The sequence below is a fragment of the Aphelocoma coerulescens genome, chromosome 3, assembly GCF_041296385.1.
Source record: "Aphelocoma coerulescens isolate FSJ_1873_10779 chromosome 3, UR_Acoe_1.0, whole genome shotgun sequence".
In the NCBI taxonomy this organism is placed as follows: domain Eukaryota; kingdom Metazoa; phylum Chordata; class Aves; order Passeriformes; family Corvidae; genus Aphelocoma; species Aphelocoma coerulescens.
Genome location: NC_091016.1, coordinates 101,252,220 through 101,270,946, shown reverse-complemented (window position 1 = coordinate 101,270,946; position 18,727 = coordinate 101,252,220). Strand labels below are relative to the sequence as shown.

Sequence of the window (18,727 nt, the reverse complement as noted above, 5' to 3'; positions counted from 1 at the left end):
CAGTTCTGCTGTGGAGAAAATATTCCTTCTGCATCTATCCTTCAAGTGGCTTGTTTTTTTCAGACAGAAAACCAAGCAAACAAACAAAAACCCAGTTGTTGAAAAGACAAGATTATTTAATTATCTTGCAGAGAAGCAGCTAAGTATGATTTCTCATCACTGATTTTGGACATCCAGCACTAGGGAGCCAGCCTTGAAGTGGGGGTGGGTTTAGAGGAAACCTACACTCTTTCCCCAGACAGTGATATTTGCCTCCCCTTCCCTTTTATGTTTATTCCAAACCACATTAAATCTGAGATTCAACATGGTTTCTAGGCAAATGTCCCATTACAGACGAAAAGAGCATGGCTGTCTTCTCCAGGAGGGCTACAGGCACTGCCAGTGCAGGCCATCCTAGCCCAAGCTCATCAGGACATTATTTTTAACCCTGGAAATGCATCAAACCAAGTTGTAGCTTGGTGTGCAGTAAGAAAAACAGGAACAAAAACCAAACTAACAAGACTACCCCCCAAATACGAAAGGAAGTATATATACTACAAACTACCTTACAAAAATAGGTGGGCAATACATGTTTTCTTCTAGTCAGTTATCAGGAATTATCAGTTGATACAGAAGCAGCTGCCTGCCTTGTTTTCATTCTCCCTTTGATGATAACAGGACTACTGAATTTGAATTTGGCCACTGATTACCAGAATGTAATAAAAAAATCTAACAGTAGGTAATGGTAATGTAATAGTAAATAGTACTCCTCTAAGAAGGAATTTAATAATGTTCTTAAAGTTCATACAATGACTGAATAAGGCTGGATTTCTTTTATTGGTCTTAAATAAGAGATGGCATAAAACAAACCATGCCAAACTAACACCTTGTAAAACCATAGAGTATTATGTACACCTTACTATCTCAAAAAATTCTCCCTGATTTGCCCTAGTGACAGAAACTATATGTAGCAGCTGTCAAGAACTTTTATTTATACAGCTTTTGTAGTTTCTCAAGCTCAAACTGAGTGCTTTTCATGAGGTTTTCTGCCCCTGCTATGAAACAAGAAGAGCTTGGAGAATTTCCTTTAATTCCATAGAGAGTTAACACTAGCCTCTTCCTAGCTCTGCTTCCAAGACTGCAGTGGCAACAGGCACATTTTATCAAGAGACAAATACACCATGATTACCTAAGGTGTTAGTCAGTGCCCAACATCAGAGAAACATTTAAAACAAACAGAAAATGAAAGGATTAAAGCACTCCTAATATTCAGCACCTGGATTTAAAAGGAAGATACTGTAAGACAGGAATACTCAGGCAAATAACTAAAACCAATAAAAAGTGGGCATGTTCAAATGGGAGAAAACAGAATCAAAAACATCTCCCAGCACACAGAGAAGACAACTACCCTCATGGATCTGGTAGGTTTGCGGTACAAGCAGTGAGAAGACAACTCTTTAGCAGATAGATAAAAATATTTAAGAATGAGAAAATTTATACAGGAGTTCATGATGTTTGTAAATGAAATTAAATTATACAAAAGCAGAACGCTACTTATTTTTAAAAATATTCCCATAACCTCTTGCTTTTGCAGTTCTAAGGGTGCAGAAGGAGGAAAATACCCCAAATCAGTAACTACAAAACCTCTTCCATTCCTACAAGACTGCTCAGTTTCCATCTCCAGTGTCTTTTGGTAATGCCTGAAAGATGACCAGACTGGAAGATGACCTTTCATGCTTGAAAAGTACTGGAGTTTCAGGAGCAGGTGCTTGATCAAATGTGGTTTGACCAGTTCAAGAAACCCTCTCAGCAAGTCATCCAATTACATTTGAATATTAGCAGAAAAGAAACATAATGCAAGCAAATAAACCTGGTGTGTTGGACTGACCCTGGCTGGATGCCAGATATCCACTAAGCCACTTTATCGTTCCCCTCCTTTGCTGGACAGGGAGGAGAAAATGTAACAGAAGGCTCAGGATCAAGGTAAGGCCAGGGAGAGATCACAGAATCAATTAGGTTGGAAAAGACCTCTGAGATCACGGAGTCCAGCCTATGACTGAACCCCACCTTGTCAACTAGACCATGGCACTGAGTGCACATCCAGTATTTCCTTAAACACCTCCAGGTACAGTGATTCCAACACCTCCCTGGGCAGTCCATTCCAGTATCTAATTCACCCCTTCTGTGAAGAATTTCTTCTTGATGTCCAACCTGAACATCCCTTGGCACAGCTTGAGGCCATTTCCTCTTGTCCTGGCACTGGTTGCCTGAGAGAAGAGGCCAACCCCCGCTGGGCTACAACCTCCTTTCAGGCAGCTGTAGAGAGGGATAAGGTCTCCCCTGAGCTTCCCTTTCTCCACGCTAAACACTCGCAGCTCCCTCAGCTGCTCCTCACAGACCCTTGTGCTCCAGACCCTTCACCAGCCCCATTGCTCTTCCCTGGACCCACTCCAGCCCCTCAATGTCTTTCTTGTATTGAGGGGCCCAGACCTGGACACAGCACTTGAGGTGTGGCCTCACCAGTGCTGAGTACAGAGGGACAATCACTGCCCTGGTCCTGCTGGCCACACTACTGCAGATACAGGCCAGGATGACATTGGCCTTCTTGGCCACATGCTGACTTATGATCAGCTGGATGTCAACCAGCATCCCCAGGGCCTTTTCCACTAGGCAGCTTTCCAGCTACTCTGCCCCTAGACTGTAGCACTGCATGGGCTTGTGCAGTACCCAGCACTTAGTCTTATTGAACCTCATGTAATTTGCCTTGGCTCATTGTTCCAGCCTGTCCAGGTCCCTCTGCAGAGCCTTCCTACCCTCCAGAAGATCAACACTGACCCGACTTTGTGGGGTGGAGATCACTCACCAGTTACTCTCACAGGCAAAACAGGCTCAACTTGGGGAAATTAACTGAATTTATTATGAGTCAAATCAGAGCAGAATAATGAGAAATAAAAATGAAATCTTAAAATCCACTTCACTCCTGAATTCTCTACTTCCTCCCCTCCCAGCCATGCAAGAGAATGACAAATGGGGGCTGTGGTCAGTTCATCACACATTGTCTCTGCTACTCCTCCCCCAGGACAGTCCTCCAATGAACATGTTCACTGCTCCAACATGAGTCTTCGTCCTGGCGTCAGCTGGGATTATTAATTTTGTTCCTAGTGGCTGGGTACAGTGCTATGTTTTGGATTTACTATGAGAATAATGTTGATAACACACTGATGTTTTAGTTCTTGCTGAGCAGGGCTTACTCTAAATTAAGGACTTCTCAGTTTCCCATGCTCTGCCAGTGAGCAGGTGCACAAGAAGCCAGGAGGGAGCACAGCTGGGACCTGAATTGGCCAAAGGGATATCCCACACCATATGGCATCATGCTCAGTACATAAACTGGGGGAATTGGTTGGGAAGGGCTGATTGCTGCTTGGGGACAGGCTGAGCATTTGTCAGCAGACTGTGAGCAACTGTACGGCTGAGAACCACTTTCTTCTTGAGTTTTATTCCCCCTCTCTTATTTTCATTACCATTATTATTGTATTTTATTTTATTTCAATTATTAAGCTGTTTTTATCTCAAGCCACAAGTTTCACCTATTTCCGATTTGCCTCCCCATCCCACCAGGGCCAAGGGGGTGCATGTGTGTATGAGGGAGTGACGGCACAGTACTTATTTGCTGTCTGGGTTTAAACCACAACAGCCCTTCCCATGGGCTACACTTAATGAACTGCTCCAGCTGGGGTCCCTTCCACAGGGTTCAGTCTTTCAGGAACTGAGTGCTCCAGCATGGGTACTCCATGGGGTGACAGGTACTGCGTCCTTCACACATCCACCTGCTTTGGTGTGGGGTCCTCCAGAGGCTGTAGGTGGATCTCTGCTCCAATGCCAGCCTCCTGCCTCACCATGATCTTAACTGCAGGCTCCAGGGGAATCTCAGCTCCATCACCTTGAACACCTCCTCCCCCTGCTTCTTCACTGACCTTGGTGCCTGCAGAGCTGTTCCTCTCACATATTCTCACTCCTATCTTTGTCTGCAGCATCACTGTGCAGTTTTTTCCCTCCTTCTTAATGTATTTATCTCAGAGGTGCTACCACTGTCACTGGTGGGCTCAGCCTTGGCCAGCAGTGGGTCTGTCTTGGAGCCAGCTGGCATTGGCTCTGTTGGACATGGGAGAAGCTTCCAGCACCTTCTCACAGCAACCACCCCTTCAGCTCCTCTGCTAGCAAAACCTGGCCACAAAACCCCAATATACTTGGATCTGAAGACTAGAATACTAGACATACCATCTGTTCTTTTATCTCCCCTTTTGCCACACCGATATAAAATGCATCAGTTGAAGTATGAAAGTGGAAGTAGACATAAGACAAGTCTTAAAAAGGCAAGCATTTACAGAAGACAATGTGCAGTAACATCTTGAAAGCAGATGCACTTTACCTGGAGACAACAGTTTCCCATTCCAAAACCCATAGCATCCATATATATGTAGTCTGGCTTAGCTGCCTTTGCTGCTTCTCCATCATCATTAGGAAATGTTTCAATAAAAGGTGATGGTGTGTTCTTATCTTTAAATACTGTGTGGAAAATACAGGCACTCAGTAACTCAGAGCATGAGACTAAACAATTATTTTGAAAAAGAACAAAGATGAGACTGAATTTACTCACTTGGTACATTTATCACAACCTTCTCTCCTCTTCGGTGTCGAATGTTTCTGGTCAGCGTACTACAAAAAAAGAAAAGCTTTTTGAATTAGATCAAATTTTCTCTTTATGCAAATATTTTTGCAGCTACTTTCTCAACAATTTTTAGGGTTTCAGAATGTCAACTTTCTATTTATTTTGAGCATTTTCCTTCAGGAGGCTTCTTTTCCTAGTTTTAAGATAGACTGTAACATACACAACACTGAATTTTTCTCCAGTAAAGTCAGTCTTATTTTGATGGACTTCACAGTACTATGCTGATAAAACAGTCAGAAGTAAAAGGCTACAGACCTGAATAATACAAGAGCAAGTTAAAAGGTATGCTTAGTTTTTAAACAGAATGATTTTCATAGTCCAAAGTCTCACCTTACAGTGAGAAGTACATGGTCCATTGCAGAGTAACTAGGCCAAGCTACTGAGTACAGAGATGTCACTGTGACACACCTAAGCAAGAGCTGGATTAACTGTGATGGAAGCATTTAGGCACAGGATTTCAAACTGGAAACCAGTTTGCAGTAGCAAAATCAACACTTTTTGCCCCATAATAGTGTGAACTACTATATAAAGTTCCTTGAATTTAACAGTGTATTTTCTTAAGACACTTTGAAAAGAAAATACAGGTCATCACAACCATTTCTGTCCAAGTCCTTGTGATATCTGCAGCAACTAGCTACTATTCCAGTAATGCAAAGAATTTGCTGGTATGTCTATGATATTTAGGCACAGAAAAAATACTCAGCTTCTCAAACTTCACAAAAATATTCTTACCTAAATCTAGGATGTTTATTGATGGCTTCATCTGGAAAAAAGAGGGATTTTGAAGCTCCTCCTTCTACTGGTGTTGGTTTATATTCTGGCAGCGTAAACCCAGGACACCCTAACCTATGTAACACAACAATGAGATCCAAGCTGTAATGAAAACAGACTGTGATTTTAAAATGGTCGGGTGATCAGATTAGTACTCTAGTAGACAACCAGCCAACAACCAGCTTCTGCAGTGGTTAACACAGCCTTTTTTTTAAAGAAACCCCACTAGTCTATCATTAGACAGCAAACATGGACATTTTTAGTGGCTGAAGCAGGAAACTTCAGTATTGTGTGGGGTACACACACATTTTAGTGTGTTAGTGCTTGTTATTAATACTGACATGCAGCTGCATTCTGTGCTTTAAAGTTTATCTAGAGGATACAGGTTAACTGCCAAAGTAGTTTATCCAGTTCTACTCTTAACAATCTACCCCTTTTAAAATATGTACTTAACCGACTCCGTAAGAACTAGAGGTAGTGGTACACATATCCTAAATTTTGTAACACTTCTATAGCTCTGAAAACCCCTGTGAGGGGAATGTCATAAGCAAAGAAAAATTGCAGCTATTAGTGTAAAATGCTGAGAGATATGCAAGCTAATCAGAATACACCTCTCCCCCTCGGGAAACTCCATTTTAAGTTTCAGAGTCACCTGAAACAAGAATAAGCTTTCAGTACAGCTGAGACAAAGGAACATTTGACAAGGTTGAGTTGCAGATTAGTTTCTCCATGTTGCACAGTAAAAAGGGGAAAGATTGTGTTATCTTGAGAGGCTCTAGTATTTAGATGGTTACAAAAAGTTAGCTGATAAAATTACAAACTACTCAAAACATCAGGAAACACTCACATTTCCGAGAACATTATTTATGCTCAACATAATTTCAGTATTTCAATATTGTTTCTTCTTCCTGGTTTCAGTGTGTAAGCTGTCCTACAACTTGTAAACCCAGCTTCATCACTTACCTAAATGCTACACTGTAAACTGCAGCCCTCCAGTTCTCAAGAAAGAAAACAATTTTCTGGTCCAGTAGTGAGGACTCACAAATTTAGGAACTAGGGACACTCATTTACTGTCTAAGCTAGATTTTTTAAATATTTAAGCATTTTCAAATTGTTCACTTTTAACTGAGTTATTTTAATTTGAATAAGCTTACTTCTTTACTTTTCTTCTGTCTGCACTCTAACAAGTTTTTTTGTCTTTTTAAATGCACAGATTTTATTATTACACATGTACATGCACAGATGCACACAGGCATACGTACATGCTGTTGTAGAAACAATGTGGCAAAAAACTTCAATCCCATGAAACCTCAGAAATATATAACCTCAGACTCCAGTCACACCAGCAGGGACTTGAACGGCAAGATAGCAAAAGGGAGAAATAATAAACTAAATTAGGCTACCCTAGGGACAGCAATCTCTGAGGGATGAAAGCACATTAGGAATGACCCCTAAGTAATAAACAAACTACATTTTGTTATTTACTGGCTTTCACTGAAGTCCAGTGTACTGCTCCTACAGTGACGTAAAAAGTATTTATCTGTATCTACAAAGTGATGAAGAACTCTTCTCCCTTTAGTCCCTGCAAGACTGGGTCCAACATGTTTGTATGTAAAATTTATTAAATGACATAATGTAGTTGTAAGGTTGCAGGGGAAAAAAACCCCAATTCTGTAATACACTGAGAACTACTTAACCACTTTAATAAGGTCTTATTACATCTAGTACCACTAATAAAGTGAAAGTAAATTTTGTCAACAGAGTGTTCTTAAAACAGCATTCATGGGGCATTATACAGACATTTGGGCTATTGCACTCTGTATTACACAAGAAACTAGCCAGTAAGGCCAGCTGCTTCTCTTCTACTGCAGAGAAACTTTTTTACCATTATAAGCATAATTACTTTCATTCGTTTCACTGACCAGGCTAGTTAGAATGAATGTAATACATCTGCCTAGAATTATATTTGAAAAGAATGTCACAAAATACAGTTTCTCCTAGATAATGAAGTTCATCCTGAATTTAATTTCTTCAGTAACGTCTTTACAACAATAAAAAGGATGAAATCTATCCTTTCGAAGGGTATTAACCCAGGAGAGATGCTCTCCTTTCTAGATTCAGTAAGTAGAGTATTGTATAATAGAAGTACTAAGTCCAAGTGTTCCAAACTACCAGAAGCTTGCATTTAATTTAGTGAAAAAATAGTATTAAAAATTGATCAGGTTAGCCATGTTTTGCAAAACTGCTACTTATAAAGATCAAAGTTTGCAAAATAGATAAAGAGAAACCTTTTCTATGTAATTTTCTGTATCAACTCAAGAAGGCAGACTACTCTCTACTTAGCACTTTATGTTACAAATATTCAGTAGTCTCTCCTAATACAAAATCATCACAGGTTAGAAGCAACCTAAAAATATAGAAGATGCTTATTTGCTTGTCTCATGGCAAGAAAAATTTTAGGAAACGTGAGTGGAACATCAAGCCAAAGTATTTTAATCAAATAATATTTTTCTCTGTTTCATTGAACAGTTTAGCTATATGCAGTAAGGAGAAGAGGAAACATGGCATTACACTTCAACAACCATCTCACCTTGGAAATGACGTCACTGTGCAAACAGCCTCATTTTCTTTGAGTACAGAAGCAGCCTCTTGCCGTCTTTTCCTCATGTTGTCTTGCACAGTGTTGAATTCAGACATGGTTCCCCCATATGGCTGTCCAGGTGTCCCTTCAATCATGTAACTTCCATATTCTGGTCTCCAGAGTGTTGGGTGACTATGATGAAAGAAGAGTCACATTTAAATATTTGTGCAACTTCAAAAAACATTAATTATTTGTGAGAATTTCAGAAATTAATACCACTTGCGAGAAAAATCTCCTATACTTGTATATTTGACAGAGGAACACAATGTACCTTGCAAGGTAGCTCACCATCAGGAAGTGGTGAAAAGAAAGCAAGGTGCAGTTTGGCAGTAATAGCGCTGCTGTGTAGTACAATAAGCAGAATTTGCCTACACCAAAATTGCAGTCACCCTTAGCATCTGTCTCAAGCTTTGTTTTTCGGGGTTTTAACTGGAACCAGAAAATACAGATCACTGCTGTTTTTCCACAGGAGAGGATAGGGAAAAACGTCCCTGCCATTCTTAAATCTACATTTCTAGTTCTTCCAAAAATGGGAGAGTGCTCCTACAGACAAGAGGCTTCCCCTATACAGCCCTCACTTGCTCCTGTAGTCAAGAGATACGGGAGCAAGTACACACACATGTATATTTTATGGGACATGGATTACTGCGTACACACAGACACAAAGTCAGAGCAAGATAAAACAAGTATCCGCACTGCAACTTTTGTGGGCTCACCATTACATCCTCCTTTATTTCAAAGCATAATACAAAAAGTGCATGGACTGCCTGCAAGTCTGCTCAAAATCTTTCACTTCCTGAACCCCAGATTTATCTGAAAATATCAGTATCTGTGGTTTACAGTTTTATCAACAGCAGACTTGAATGTTAAGCCAGGTTAACAAAATTCTGCATGGTACCATAACAGGAGGATAAAAAAAAAAGAAACTGGAAACAGCTACTCACTTGGGGTTTACCTTCTCCCCCTTGTCTTGCAGTGTTTGAAGAACTTCTTCACCACAGAGTACCAAGCGCACTTTCTTATTTTCATGGTCAAATTTTACCAACATATATTCCACCTTATAAATAATAAAAACAAAACAAAGAATCAAACAGTAAGGTTTTGTTCAGACACAAACACATTGGCACACAATTTAAAACATCAAGTGAAAAAAAGAAATCACACAACTTCATGTAAGTTTAAAAAACATCACTAACTATGCATGCAGTAAGCAATCCTGGCAAATATGGCTGCAGGCTTATTTCATCTTGAATAAAGAATGGAAATGCCTTGAAATTTCTTACCCTCCATTTCTAATTGGAGACACTTCACAAAAAAACCCCTGAATTTGTATTTGCCTTCACATTATTTTTAGACAAGAAAAAATTAAAACATGCAAGCTATATGCAACCCACAAACATTTCACTGTCATCCCATCAGTTACAGTCTGTGCTGCCGACAAAAAAAAAACCCCAGACAAACAAAACCACCAAAAGTCATTCTACAAGACATCCATTTACACCCATCACTTGTGGCAGCTATTACGGACTAGCACTGCGTCTTATTTTCACCACAGAAAGCCCACAGCTGTTGGTGACAGCATCAGTCCTCTCATTATGAGACTCCAGCTCTTGGCATAGCACAGTGGTTTTCACTGCTACTTGATCCAGCTTTGCTGCCACATTTTCTTCTCCTCCTGCCCAGCACCATACCTCACCCCCACAGCTCTGCCTCCTTGCCCCTGTCCCTACTCCAGGCTGCAACCCACACTAGATCCAACAAGCTACTCGTGACAGCAGTGCTGCATCCCAGCACTAGAGAATATGTTCCTCCAACAGACATTATCTGAAAGCAGCCAAACCTGGAACACCCTCATGTCAAACTTCCTGATCTCCCTGCACGCTTGCTGTCAAAGCTCCCATAAAGACTTTTAGAGTGCTACCCAGCACAGCAACTTAACAGCTGCTTATAGCTTACTGCTTATAGCCCTTCAATACTTACGGATACACTCTATTTGCTAATACCTCTAGGTCAGAGAATGCTTAGCTATGTTCTGGAAAGTGTAAAAGACAAACCAGCTCCAAGGTGCGATGTGTTGCCTACCATGTGGAAACAGAAGTCACACATGGAAATGCATTGCCAGAGGATGGGCTTTCAAACCCTGGTTGGACCAGCAGTTACAGGCAGTGCCTTTTGTTGGAGGCTCTCGAACCACTGCCTCCAAGACTTCCAAAAATCATCTAGTCCAAACATCAATTTATAGTTAAAAATTCAGGTTGCAATTTCACAGCTAGGACTATCAGAGGTGCACTGTGCTCCTCAGTTTCATTTTCCAACACTGTCTAGAGCCACATCCCTCTGTATTTAACAAATGAGACTGCTCCAGTCCCAGGAGTTCAGACTCACACAAGATGCTCATGTTAAAGTTGCAGCATACCAACTCATGGCAATTTCTATTTTGTACAGAAGTCTGATGAAAATAGGAAAGCAGCTTGCCAAAACACAGGGAACTTGTGCTGTATTTTACAGCACACTGTAAAGTAGACTTGTGATCTTCACGTTCTTTGGCTGCTTCAGTGTCCATGGAAGAGTTATTGCTTACTACTGTGACAAAAAATACAATCCTCTGTTGGGATTTGTGATTAAATCACAAGCAGTATTATCCAAGAGTGTTTGTAATTCTACAGAATCTGATCCGAGACAAACTCTGGAAGGACTCATCCAGCAATTATACACATTTACTGTACGTTTGCTAAGATCAAATTTTAACCTCTTAGAGAACAAATAATGATTTCTAGTTTCTGTGCAGATTGCACTTTCTTGCACAGTATATTTTGTCAATTGTGTGTATTATGCCACAATAATCTACTTGAGATAACTACAGACTATAGTAACCAGAACACAGTCGAGCACTGATTTCATTATTACCCAGCAGCAGTCTCTCCAGTGTCATTTGACCCTACTATTGGAAAGAGAAAGGGACTTCAAGTTTCCCTACCATGCTCAACATCATCTCCTGCTTTGTTAAAGTATCATTCTCACTAGGAGCTGGCCTAATCTAGAGGGGGTATGCAAGTCCACAGGTGTGAGTCATACAGATGGATACAGAAAGGGCATCAAGCTGGACACATGCCTGGCCTCCCCCCCACATTGCCTGTAGGAATGGGTAACAGAAGGGAGAGCACAGGAACTGCAGCTGCTATCAAGGGACCCAAAAATTGAACACTTGTCCACCTTTACATGAGTATGCTACTGTGATTAGCCTCCTTTCCTAGAAATCCCTCTCCAAATGCAGCTGTAATGAGCTGGTGGTGAGAAGACTGTACTTCTCTATAAACCAAATTAATTGCAAGTTTCAAAAAAACAAAAAAAAAGCCAAAAGCGTAAAGAAACACTAAGCCAAGAAGGCAAACCCAAAGAAATGAAAGTGCTTCATGTTTCAAGTACAGTAGAGAATATATTACATTTATCCATTCCAGCTTTAGAAACAACTATTACTTTTGCCTCCAGAAACACTGACTAAATCTTCAAAGCTTAACACACGGATGATCTGCCATTAATTTTAATGAGAAAAGAAAAAACTTCAGATGACTGCCAACAGTTCTGAGTAACCCACAGAGCATCTTGACAACAGAGGACTGACTGAATGGGCATCCTTAAAGAATGTAATTTCAGCTCATTAAAAGATTTAGCCTACAGCTACAAAGAAAGAAACAAATTCAGAGTTCACACACTTTTACACTCAACTTTAGGTCATCATTCACAGACTTCTCACATGTTTTTTATCCACAACAAAGTTCAGAGAAACGCAGCCAAGCTGAGACAATCAGCATGCCTGGCAGAGATTCTAGTCCAAAGGCCAAATATGAGGGGCTTCACCCAACATCCACAATTCCTTATTTTGCTGAGCTCTTTAGAGTTCACTTTTCTCTAAAATTTTAATTAGGCTCCTTAGCAAGAAGCAAAATACACATCAGATCAAACTACTGATGCAGATGGCTGACCAGCAGCCTTGCTTACAGCCAGTGAGGACAATGTGCCCTGCCATGGTAATGAAGGTGGCCACTTTGGACCCAAGCTTCCAGTCAGTGCTCTCATCGTGCAGCAAACCCTACACATCTCTGTCTTCTGGCTGGCACATGCTGCAAGGCTGCTGACGACAGGACATGGCCTCCCAGCTTCTCCCTGCAGACAGACATGCTCCACGCAGCCTCAGTGGACTAATCTCTCCCACCACCCCTGGGTCTGCCTGGCTCGCAGAAGTTCTGTGGTACCTTACCAGGCAAAGGAACAACAGTTTGGCCAGCAAGGCTGCAAAGCGAAAGCCAAAAATCTAACACCCCACCCCCATCCTCACCCCAGAGCAAGCCTAAACAAATTATTGTTCACAGTTAAATGCATTAAAAAAGCAAATACATTCTTAGTTAAAGCGAATACTCGGAGTATAACAGAAGTACCCATGAGCCAACACAAGGAAAAACTGTTTTTTAGTGGGCTCCTTCCTCTGAATTACTGGCTTGCAATGTAACTTCATCTACAGAGCACTTCCATGCCAGCTCTGCTCCACTCCATTGCTGAATCTTCTCAAGAAGAATGCTCCATTAGTTTGCTAGCAGAACAGCACCCAGAATGGTGTTACTTCACTTACTATCACCTTTTCTCACAGCTGGCTACCAAGAAAATTTCAGGCTTTTGAAAAGTCTTTGATACTGCCTCTGTAAATACAAGTGAGACCTTGAAGCCTCTCAACTGTGGAGAACCACAACCAGTCTCCACTCATTAAGTCTAACAGTTGTGCTTGACTTGTCTGGCGGCAAAATGAAAGATGACAGCTCTCTGGAAATGGGTAAACATGTCTGAAATTGTGTTTGAATGCCTGAGTTATTTGACCATAATTACACATATTATTTCTGCATAAAGTATGCTTCTTAAAAATGAAGGGGTATGAGTGAAACAATCCATTAGTAATAATTCTAAGGAACAAGGTGGACTGCAGCTGCCACCCACGCCACACTGTGCAGGCTGGCTGCCCAGGGTGCAGTGCCAACACCAAGATGACGTATTTCTACTTAATCATAGAATCTTCAAGGTTGGAAGAGACCTTTAGGATCAGCAAGTCCAACTGTCAACCCACCACTGCCACCGTAATTCCTAAATCACTAAACCATGTCACCGAGCAAGACGCAGATTCCTCTTCAACACCTCCAGGGATGGTGACTACCACCTCCCCGGGTAACCTATCCCAATGCCTGACCACCTTAATGGTGAAAATTTTTTTCTAATGTCTTTTCTGAAAGACCCATGTTTCAGCTTCAGGCTGAATATTTCTTTATTCTAATTGGTGCAAAGCAAGGAGCTTGGTGATAACCCACAAAAGGCTGCTAGCTCCCCTATCACCAAAGCTTTATACCATTTATACGTTTCAGCAATTGACTAGATTAACTACAAGTTACATAGTTCTCTTACTAATTCTAGCTTGTGTTGGTTAAATAATTCTCTTGCTTCTCATCCTAATTAGTCTGCATGCTAAGTACTTCTCCTGAGTGGGTGGGTTTCTTGAGTCAGTGGACCATGGTGGTGGGAATCTCTCCCTGTTTGAATTACCTTTTATGCAGTTGGAACTGATCTCAGCACAGTTGCTGAGTTGGCTTTGTTACTTTCTTACTTATCTTGGGAGTTCTGCCAAATGTCCTTGTGGCCCGTAAATTCTGTGCCCTTTGCGCCCACTATCAGTAGTGCATCCTCCTCCCCAAGCTTTGCTAACCTCTCCCCCTAGACCTAAGATCACTGAAGCGTGTCAAGCCCTAAACCTTAATGTGGCAATTCTACCAACAAGTAATTTATCCTTCTAATGCATGGATATCAACATCATATCATCGTCCAAAAACTTGCCCTGGTAGTGGTCTGCTTCCCAATGTGAAAACCTGTCCTTGCACACTCAATTTAACATCATCGTGTTAACTACACAGAGAACAAAACCTATCTAATAGCTAAGAGTAAAGCCTCTGCTGTAGCATTAAACATTAAAATCTTATTAACATTCAAAGTGTTTGCCACAAGGTACTTCTGCCTATGAAAACATTGGTAAGCACAAAGTCTGAGTAAGCTCAGCAGGTGCCAAGATTATGTAACAGAAAAAAACAGTTTAGAAGAAGCATTTGAACAGAAGCTTTTTTTAAGAGAAAAGCAATGAAGAAAGCATTGCTGCATGCTTTCTACGTGTGAAAAACAGTACCTGCATTAGCCTCGTACCACATTCCTGACCATCCATCTCAGACGTGGATGCCCCATCCCTGGAAGTGTTCAAGGCCAGTTTGGATAGGGCTTTGAGCAACCTGGTGTAATGGAAGATGTCCTTGCCCATGGCATGGAGTTCGACATGATAATCTTCAAAGGTCCCTTACAACACAAACCATTCTGTGATTCTAAATAAATCAGATCATAGGTGACTCATGGACCAGTCCTGTTTCTCAAGGACAATCTTAATGACAGCTTCTTTCTCCTTCCACTGGACAGCTATATCCACATGTACCTGGAGAAATTTTTAGCAGTCTCCTCACATGAACCTTCCTTCAGGCCTGGAGCTTTAAGAGAAATTGAAAATTTTTCCTGAACATCCAATGAGGTCTCACGGCTATCGTTTACTGTTAACAAAAGCCACTACCAACATTTAAGTATTTTCACACAGTTTGCCTCATATGCTTACATATGCAGCAGAAAATACCCCTTTCACTAGTTATTAAGTTCACTTATGGAAAAAACAATAGTTCTTCCATATATTTATTCATCACTTAATGCATCACTAGAATACCATTATCATTAAATGACAGTCTAGAGGAGAATAAAAGTTTTAATAATCTGACTGTTCAATGAAGAACCTCTGCCACAAGTTTTCAGTGTTACATGGAAAAAGCAGATTCTATTCTGTAGGTACAAATACTTCTGACGGATGTAAAGCATAATACCCAAGGTCGGTTTTCTTAATGCAGTTATCTTCTCACCACTGCTGTGATAAAACATGGAGCCATAGAACTAAACAGCTGGTAATGTACCTTTAATTAAAGGTTTACTGTCTTACAATAAGTCTAACCCCTGAGGGAGCAAATTTCAGAGGAAAACAAGTTTGGAAGTGCCACAGAGGCTGGTTACCCTCTTTCTAGCCAGCAAGCCCCCAAACTGCACACTGGCATGAGGCAAGGCATTTCCACACTCATGAGATTACCATGGATGTTCTCTGCCACAGAAATAATTTCAAAAATCTGCAACAGGAGAACCAAGATTAAAATGTAATTCCCAAAATGCTTAATTTTGATTAACCAGATTGGAAGTGGAAATCCAATGAAAAAAGCATCATCTTCAACTCTAAACAAAACCAATTCGTAGAAGGCACGTCCCAGAAACAAAACACAACTCATGTTTTACATTACATTGACAAAAATAAAAAAACCTAGGAACTTCTATGCCACATTAAATATTATCATAGACAAAGAAAACAAAGAGGATGCAGAGGCTCTCATCTCAGCCAACACAGCCAGCCCCAACTAAGCGCTCTTGCCTGTTCCCCCTCCCATGTGACAACATCAGGGCTGCAGATTTTTTTGTGCATGACACAACGTGACTAGAGAACCTTCTGCACACACCCCAAACCAGGAAGATGGCTTATTGAAAACTAAAATTGAGAAGTTATAACCATTTGCACGATTCTAAATAAGTAAGATGTGGTGCATTACAGAAAGAAGTGTCATATTTGACCTCTGTACAATGTAACACCTGAGGTTAGTATTATTAAAAAGACTAGGATCATGTTAACTTTAGATTTCTGCAGCAAAGCCAACTTTATTTATTAATTCACCTGTGAAACAAAGTGCTCCAAGCTTCTAATTTTCCTTTTGCATCAGAAAGAAAAATAAAAAACCCGAACAACTGAATACACAACATCAACAACAAAATCTTTCTTGTACTCAATCCTTCTGATTCACCCTTTCTCATACTGTTAACTAAAATAAGGCATCTGCACAGCAAGAAGAGGTCTGAGGGAAAAAGAAGAATTACAGTAGAAAATATCCCATGATAGAACCACAGCAATCCAGTTGATAGCCACAGAAGGACATATACTGTGAACAGAATATTTTGTTACCAGAAATACACAAACAGTAGGTAGCTTAAGCTTCTCTTACTAAATTCTGAGATTGGGAAGGAGAAAAATCAATGTTCACCATGGGGGGGGGGGGGGGTCAATATTTATGACCAACTGCAGCTTGCTTTAGGGAAAAAAACTCCTAAAACCCCCCCTAAAAACCACCACACCAAAACAGCCCTAAAAAAACCCAAGCAAGCAAGCAAGCAACCACACACACAAAAAAACCCTAAATAAAAATCCAAACAAAATTCCACACAACAGAAAACCCCTAAACTTCCAAAGTGGTTTTCATTAATTACAAAATTAAATTTTCAAAGAGCATCTCAGTATAAACTCATCTCAGTGAGTCTTGCACTGTCACACGCACAGTGCATCGGGCAGTAAAGCTCTCAGGTAGGTCACTGGTGCTGCACTACAACCTATACACATCACCCAGCCACTGGAAGAGCTGAGCAGAGGAAGATGAGCAAAATTATAAACCATCATGGGGTTAACACACTGTACATGTTTTGAAAGCAACACGGTTTAGTTTAGTTTTTCCTTGATGCCAGGATTAAAACCAGGCAGAAAAAGTAGTTTCATGACAGTCAGTTGAAGTATCCAGAGAATGAATTAACATGAAGACTCTTCAAGGGCACTTATCTTGCTCAAGTCAAGATTTAACGAGTTACATTTCCATGCACTAGTGTATTCATTTTAGAGGTTGCGGACATACACACTCATGGCTGTCAAGCAGCATAAGCTGATACACTAACATCATACCTTCAGATCCAGCCCCAGAAATGCCACTATTTGAAACAGGAGATATCCATACAAAAGGTATTAAGGAAGTTATAATCTATTTGTAAACAAATAATTCCACTGTCCCTTTATTTAGCCCAATAAAGCTCAGAGAGAAAGAGTGAATAAGCAGACACGTGACAGATAACGAAATCATTCACGAGTGCTGCTTCCCCCCAAGTGGCCAGCGGGTGAGCACATCGATTAAGACAGCTCCATTGAGATGCATCCACACATGCCACATTTGGCAGAGGCCATCATCAGGAATTTCTGCATGAAAAAAATTCAAAAACGCATTCTGTTTGGGGAATTTTGCTGGAGGAGAGGGAGACTAAAAGCATTTGTCTTAAAATGACAAGAATGCAAAAAAATTCGTAAGACTGTAGGCTATCATTAGCTTTATTATAGGCACAAGATTACCAGGAACAGCTTTTAAAAAGGCAATTTCTGCACACTGCTATATTGCAGCAGTTTGTACAAAGTGAGAATGTGAGATCGTCATAGTACTGATGATGAATCTGTATTAATGACTTGGATTAATTTTTTTTAAAGACCACATATTACTGACATTCTGGAAAATGCAACAACTATTTTTTGTGATTCCGTTTTATTTATAACATATAAAACAAAGAGCTAGTTAGAAAGTTTCAGATAATCATTAAAGAAACCCCACAACTCACTATACAATTATCTGAGTGGTTTGGATAGATGGACAAACATCTTGCAGCACGTAAAGTTTAAAGAAACTGTAATTAACTGTCTATTCTTGTTGTCCACGTAAGTCGATGTCTATCTTGGCTTCAAAGCTATCGTGTGCCATCTTGTTCCACAGGGCATCTAGGCTTTGCAAAATATGCAATTATCTTAAAAGGACATCTGCTCTTCTGGTCCATTAAGTTAACCAAGTTTCTTGTAAAATAAGAAATGAACATTACCTTTCTGTACACCATGATGCTCTCTGAACCTACTCCTTCATCAGTTCTGGTCCTTTCTTATCTCTTTTTGAACATTTTTATGAATGTGTATCTGTCTCTCACCAAGCTTCATTGGTTGCCTTCTAGCAAAGAAATGATGAAAATTTCATCTGTGTACTTATTTTACGCAGCTGGTGAGCTAGAGTCACCATTGCTAAAAAATGCCCTAGATTTTGTTCCTGGTTTTAAATGGGTGACAGACAAACTGGAGCCTCAAACTGTGTGCATCTGAACCCAAATTCACTACTTTAATATGCAGCAATCATTTTAACAGTCTGAAGTTCTACAAGCTGTAATGTAACATCTCTAATCATACAATTTACACCTTGCTACTGCCCTGGAAAAACCCAAAAATGTAACAGGCTAGAAACTGTAACAAGACATTAATGCAATAGGTAGTTCCCTGGGAAGAATCACTCAAGAGGAAATAGAGCTCTTTTCACAGCCTAACCTTTCATTAAGAAAAAGGAGAAAGCTTTCAAGAGTCATGCATCTTCTAATCAGAAGCAACACCTTTGGGACATTCTGGTAAGAAACCTCTGGCCTCTCGTAGCTCCTGAGAAGGGCTACTTTGCTTCTTGCATGAGGAAGTGCTCATTAGCACATGCTCATTTTAGCTCTCATTTAACTTATTTACAAGGTATAATTAAAAAACTAAAGGATAAGGATGGGAATGAATTGAGTGTACAGGACAAAGATCAAAAGAAGCTTAAAAAGGACTGAGGTAAAAGGAA

At 40.4% G+C, this 18,727-nt stretch overlaps 1 protein-coding gene across 3 annotated transcripts in view; it reads right to left on the bottom strand.

The window, feature by feature from the left end:
* The window catches only part of GCLC (glutamate-cysteine ligase catalytic subunit), a 37,008-nt gene that overhangs the window by 13,661 nt on the left and 4,620 nt on the right, over window positions 1-18,727 (bottom strand). For 2 of the 3 annotated variants that reach the window (XM_069011427.1, XM_069011429.1), the window contains exons 2-6: window positions 9,065-9,177; window positions 8,070-8,252; window positions 5,441-5,581; window positions 4,637-4,695; window positions 4,409-4,545 (exon numbers count right to left, since the gene is read on the bottom strand). In XM_069011427.1, coding sequence (XP_068867528.1) covers window positions 4,409-4,545; window positions 4,637-4,695; window positions 5,441-5,581; window positions 8,070-8,252; window positions 9,065-9,177 — 633 coding nt within the window. The remainder of the gene's footprint in view (window positions 1-4,408; window positions 4,546-4,636; window positions 4,696-5,440; window positions 5,582-8,069; window positions 8,253-9,064; window positions 9,178-18,727) is intronic. The other variant, XM_069011428.1, reaches the window with a different exon arrangement.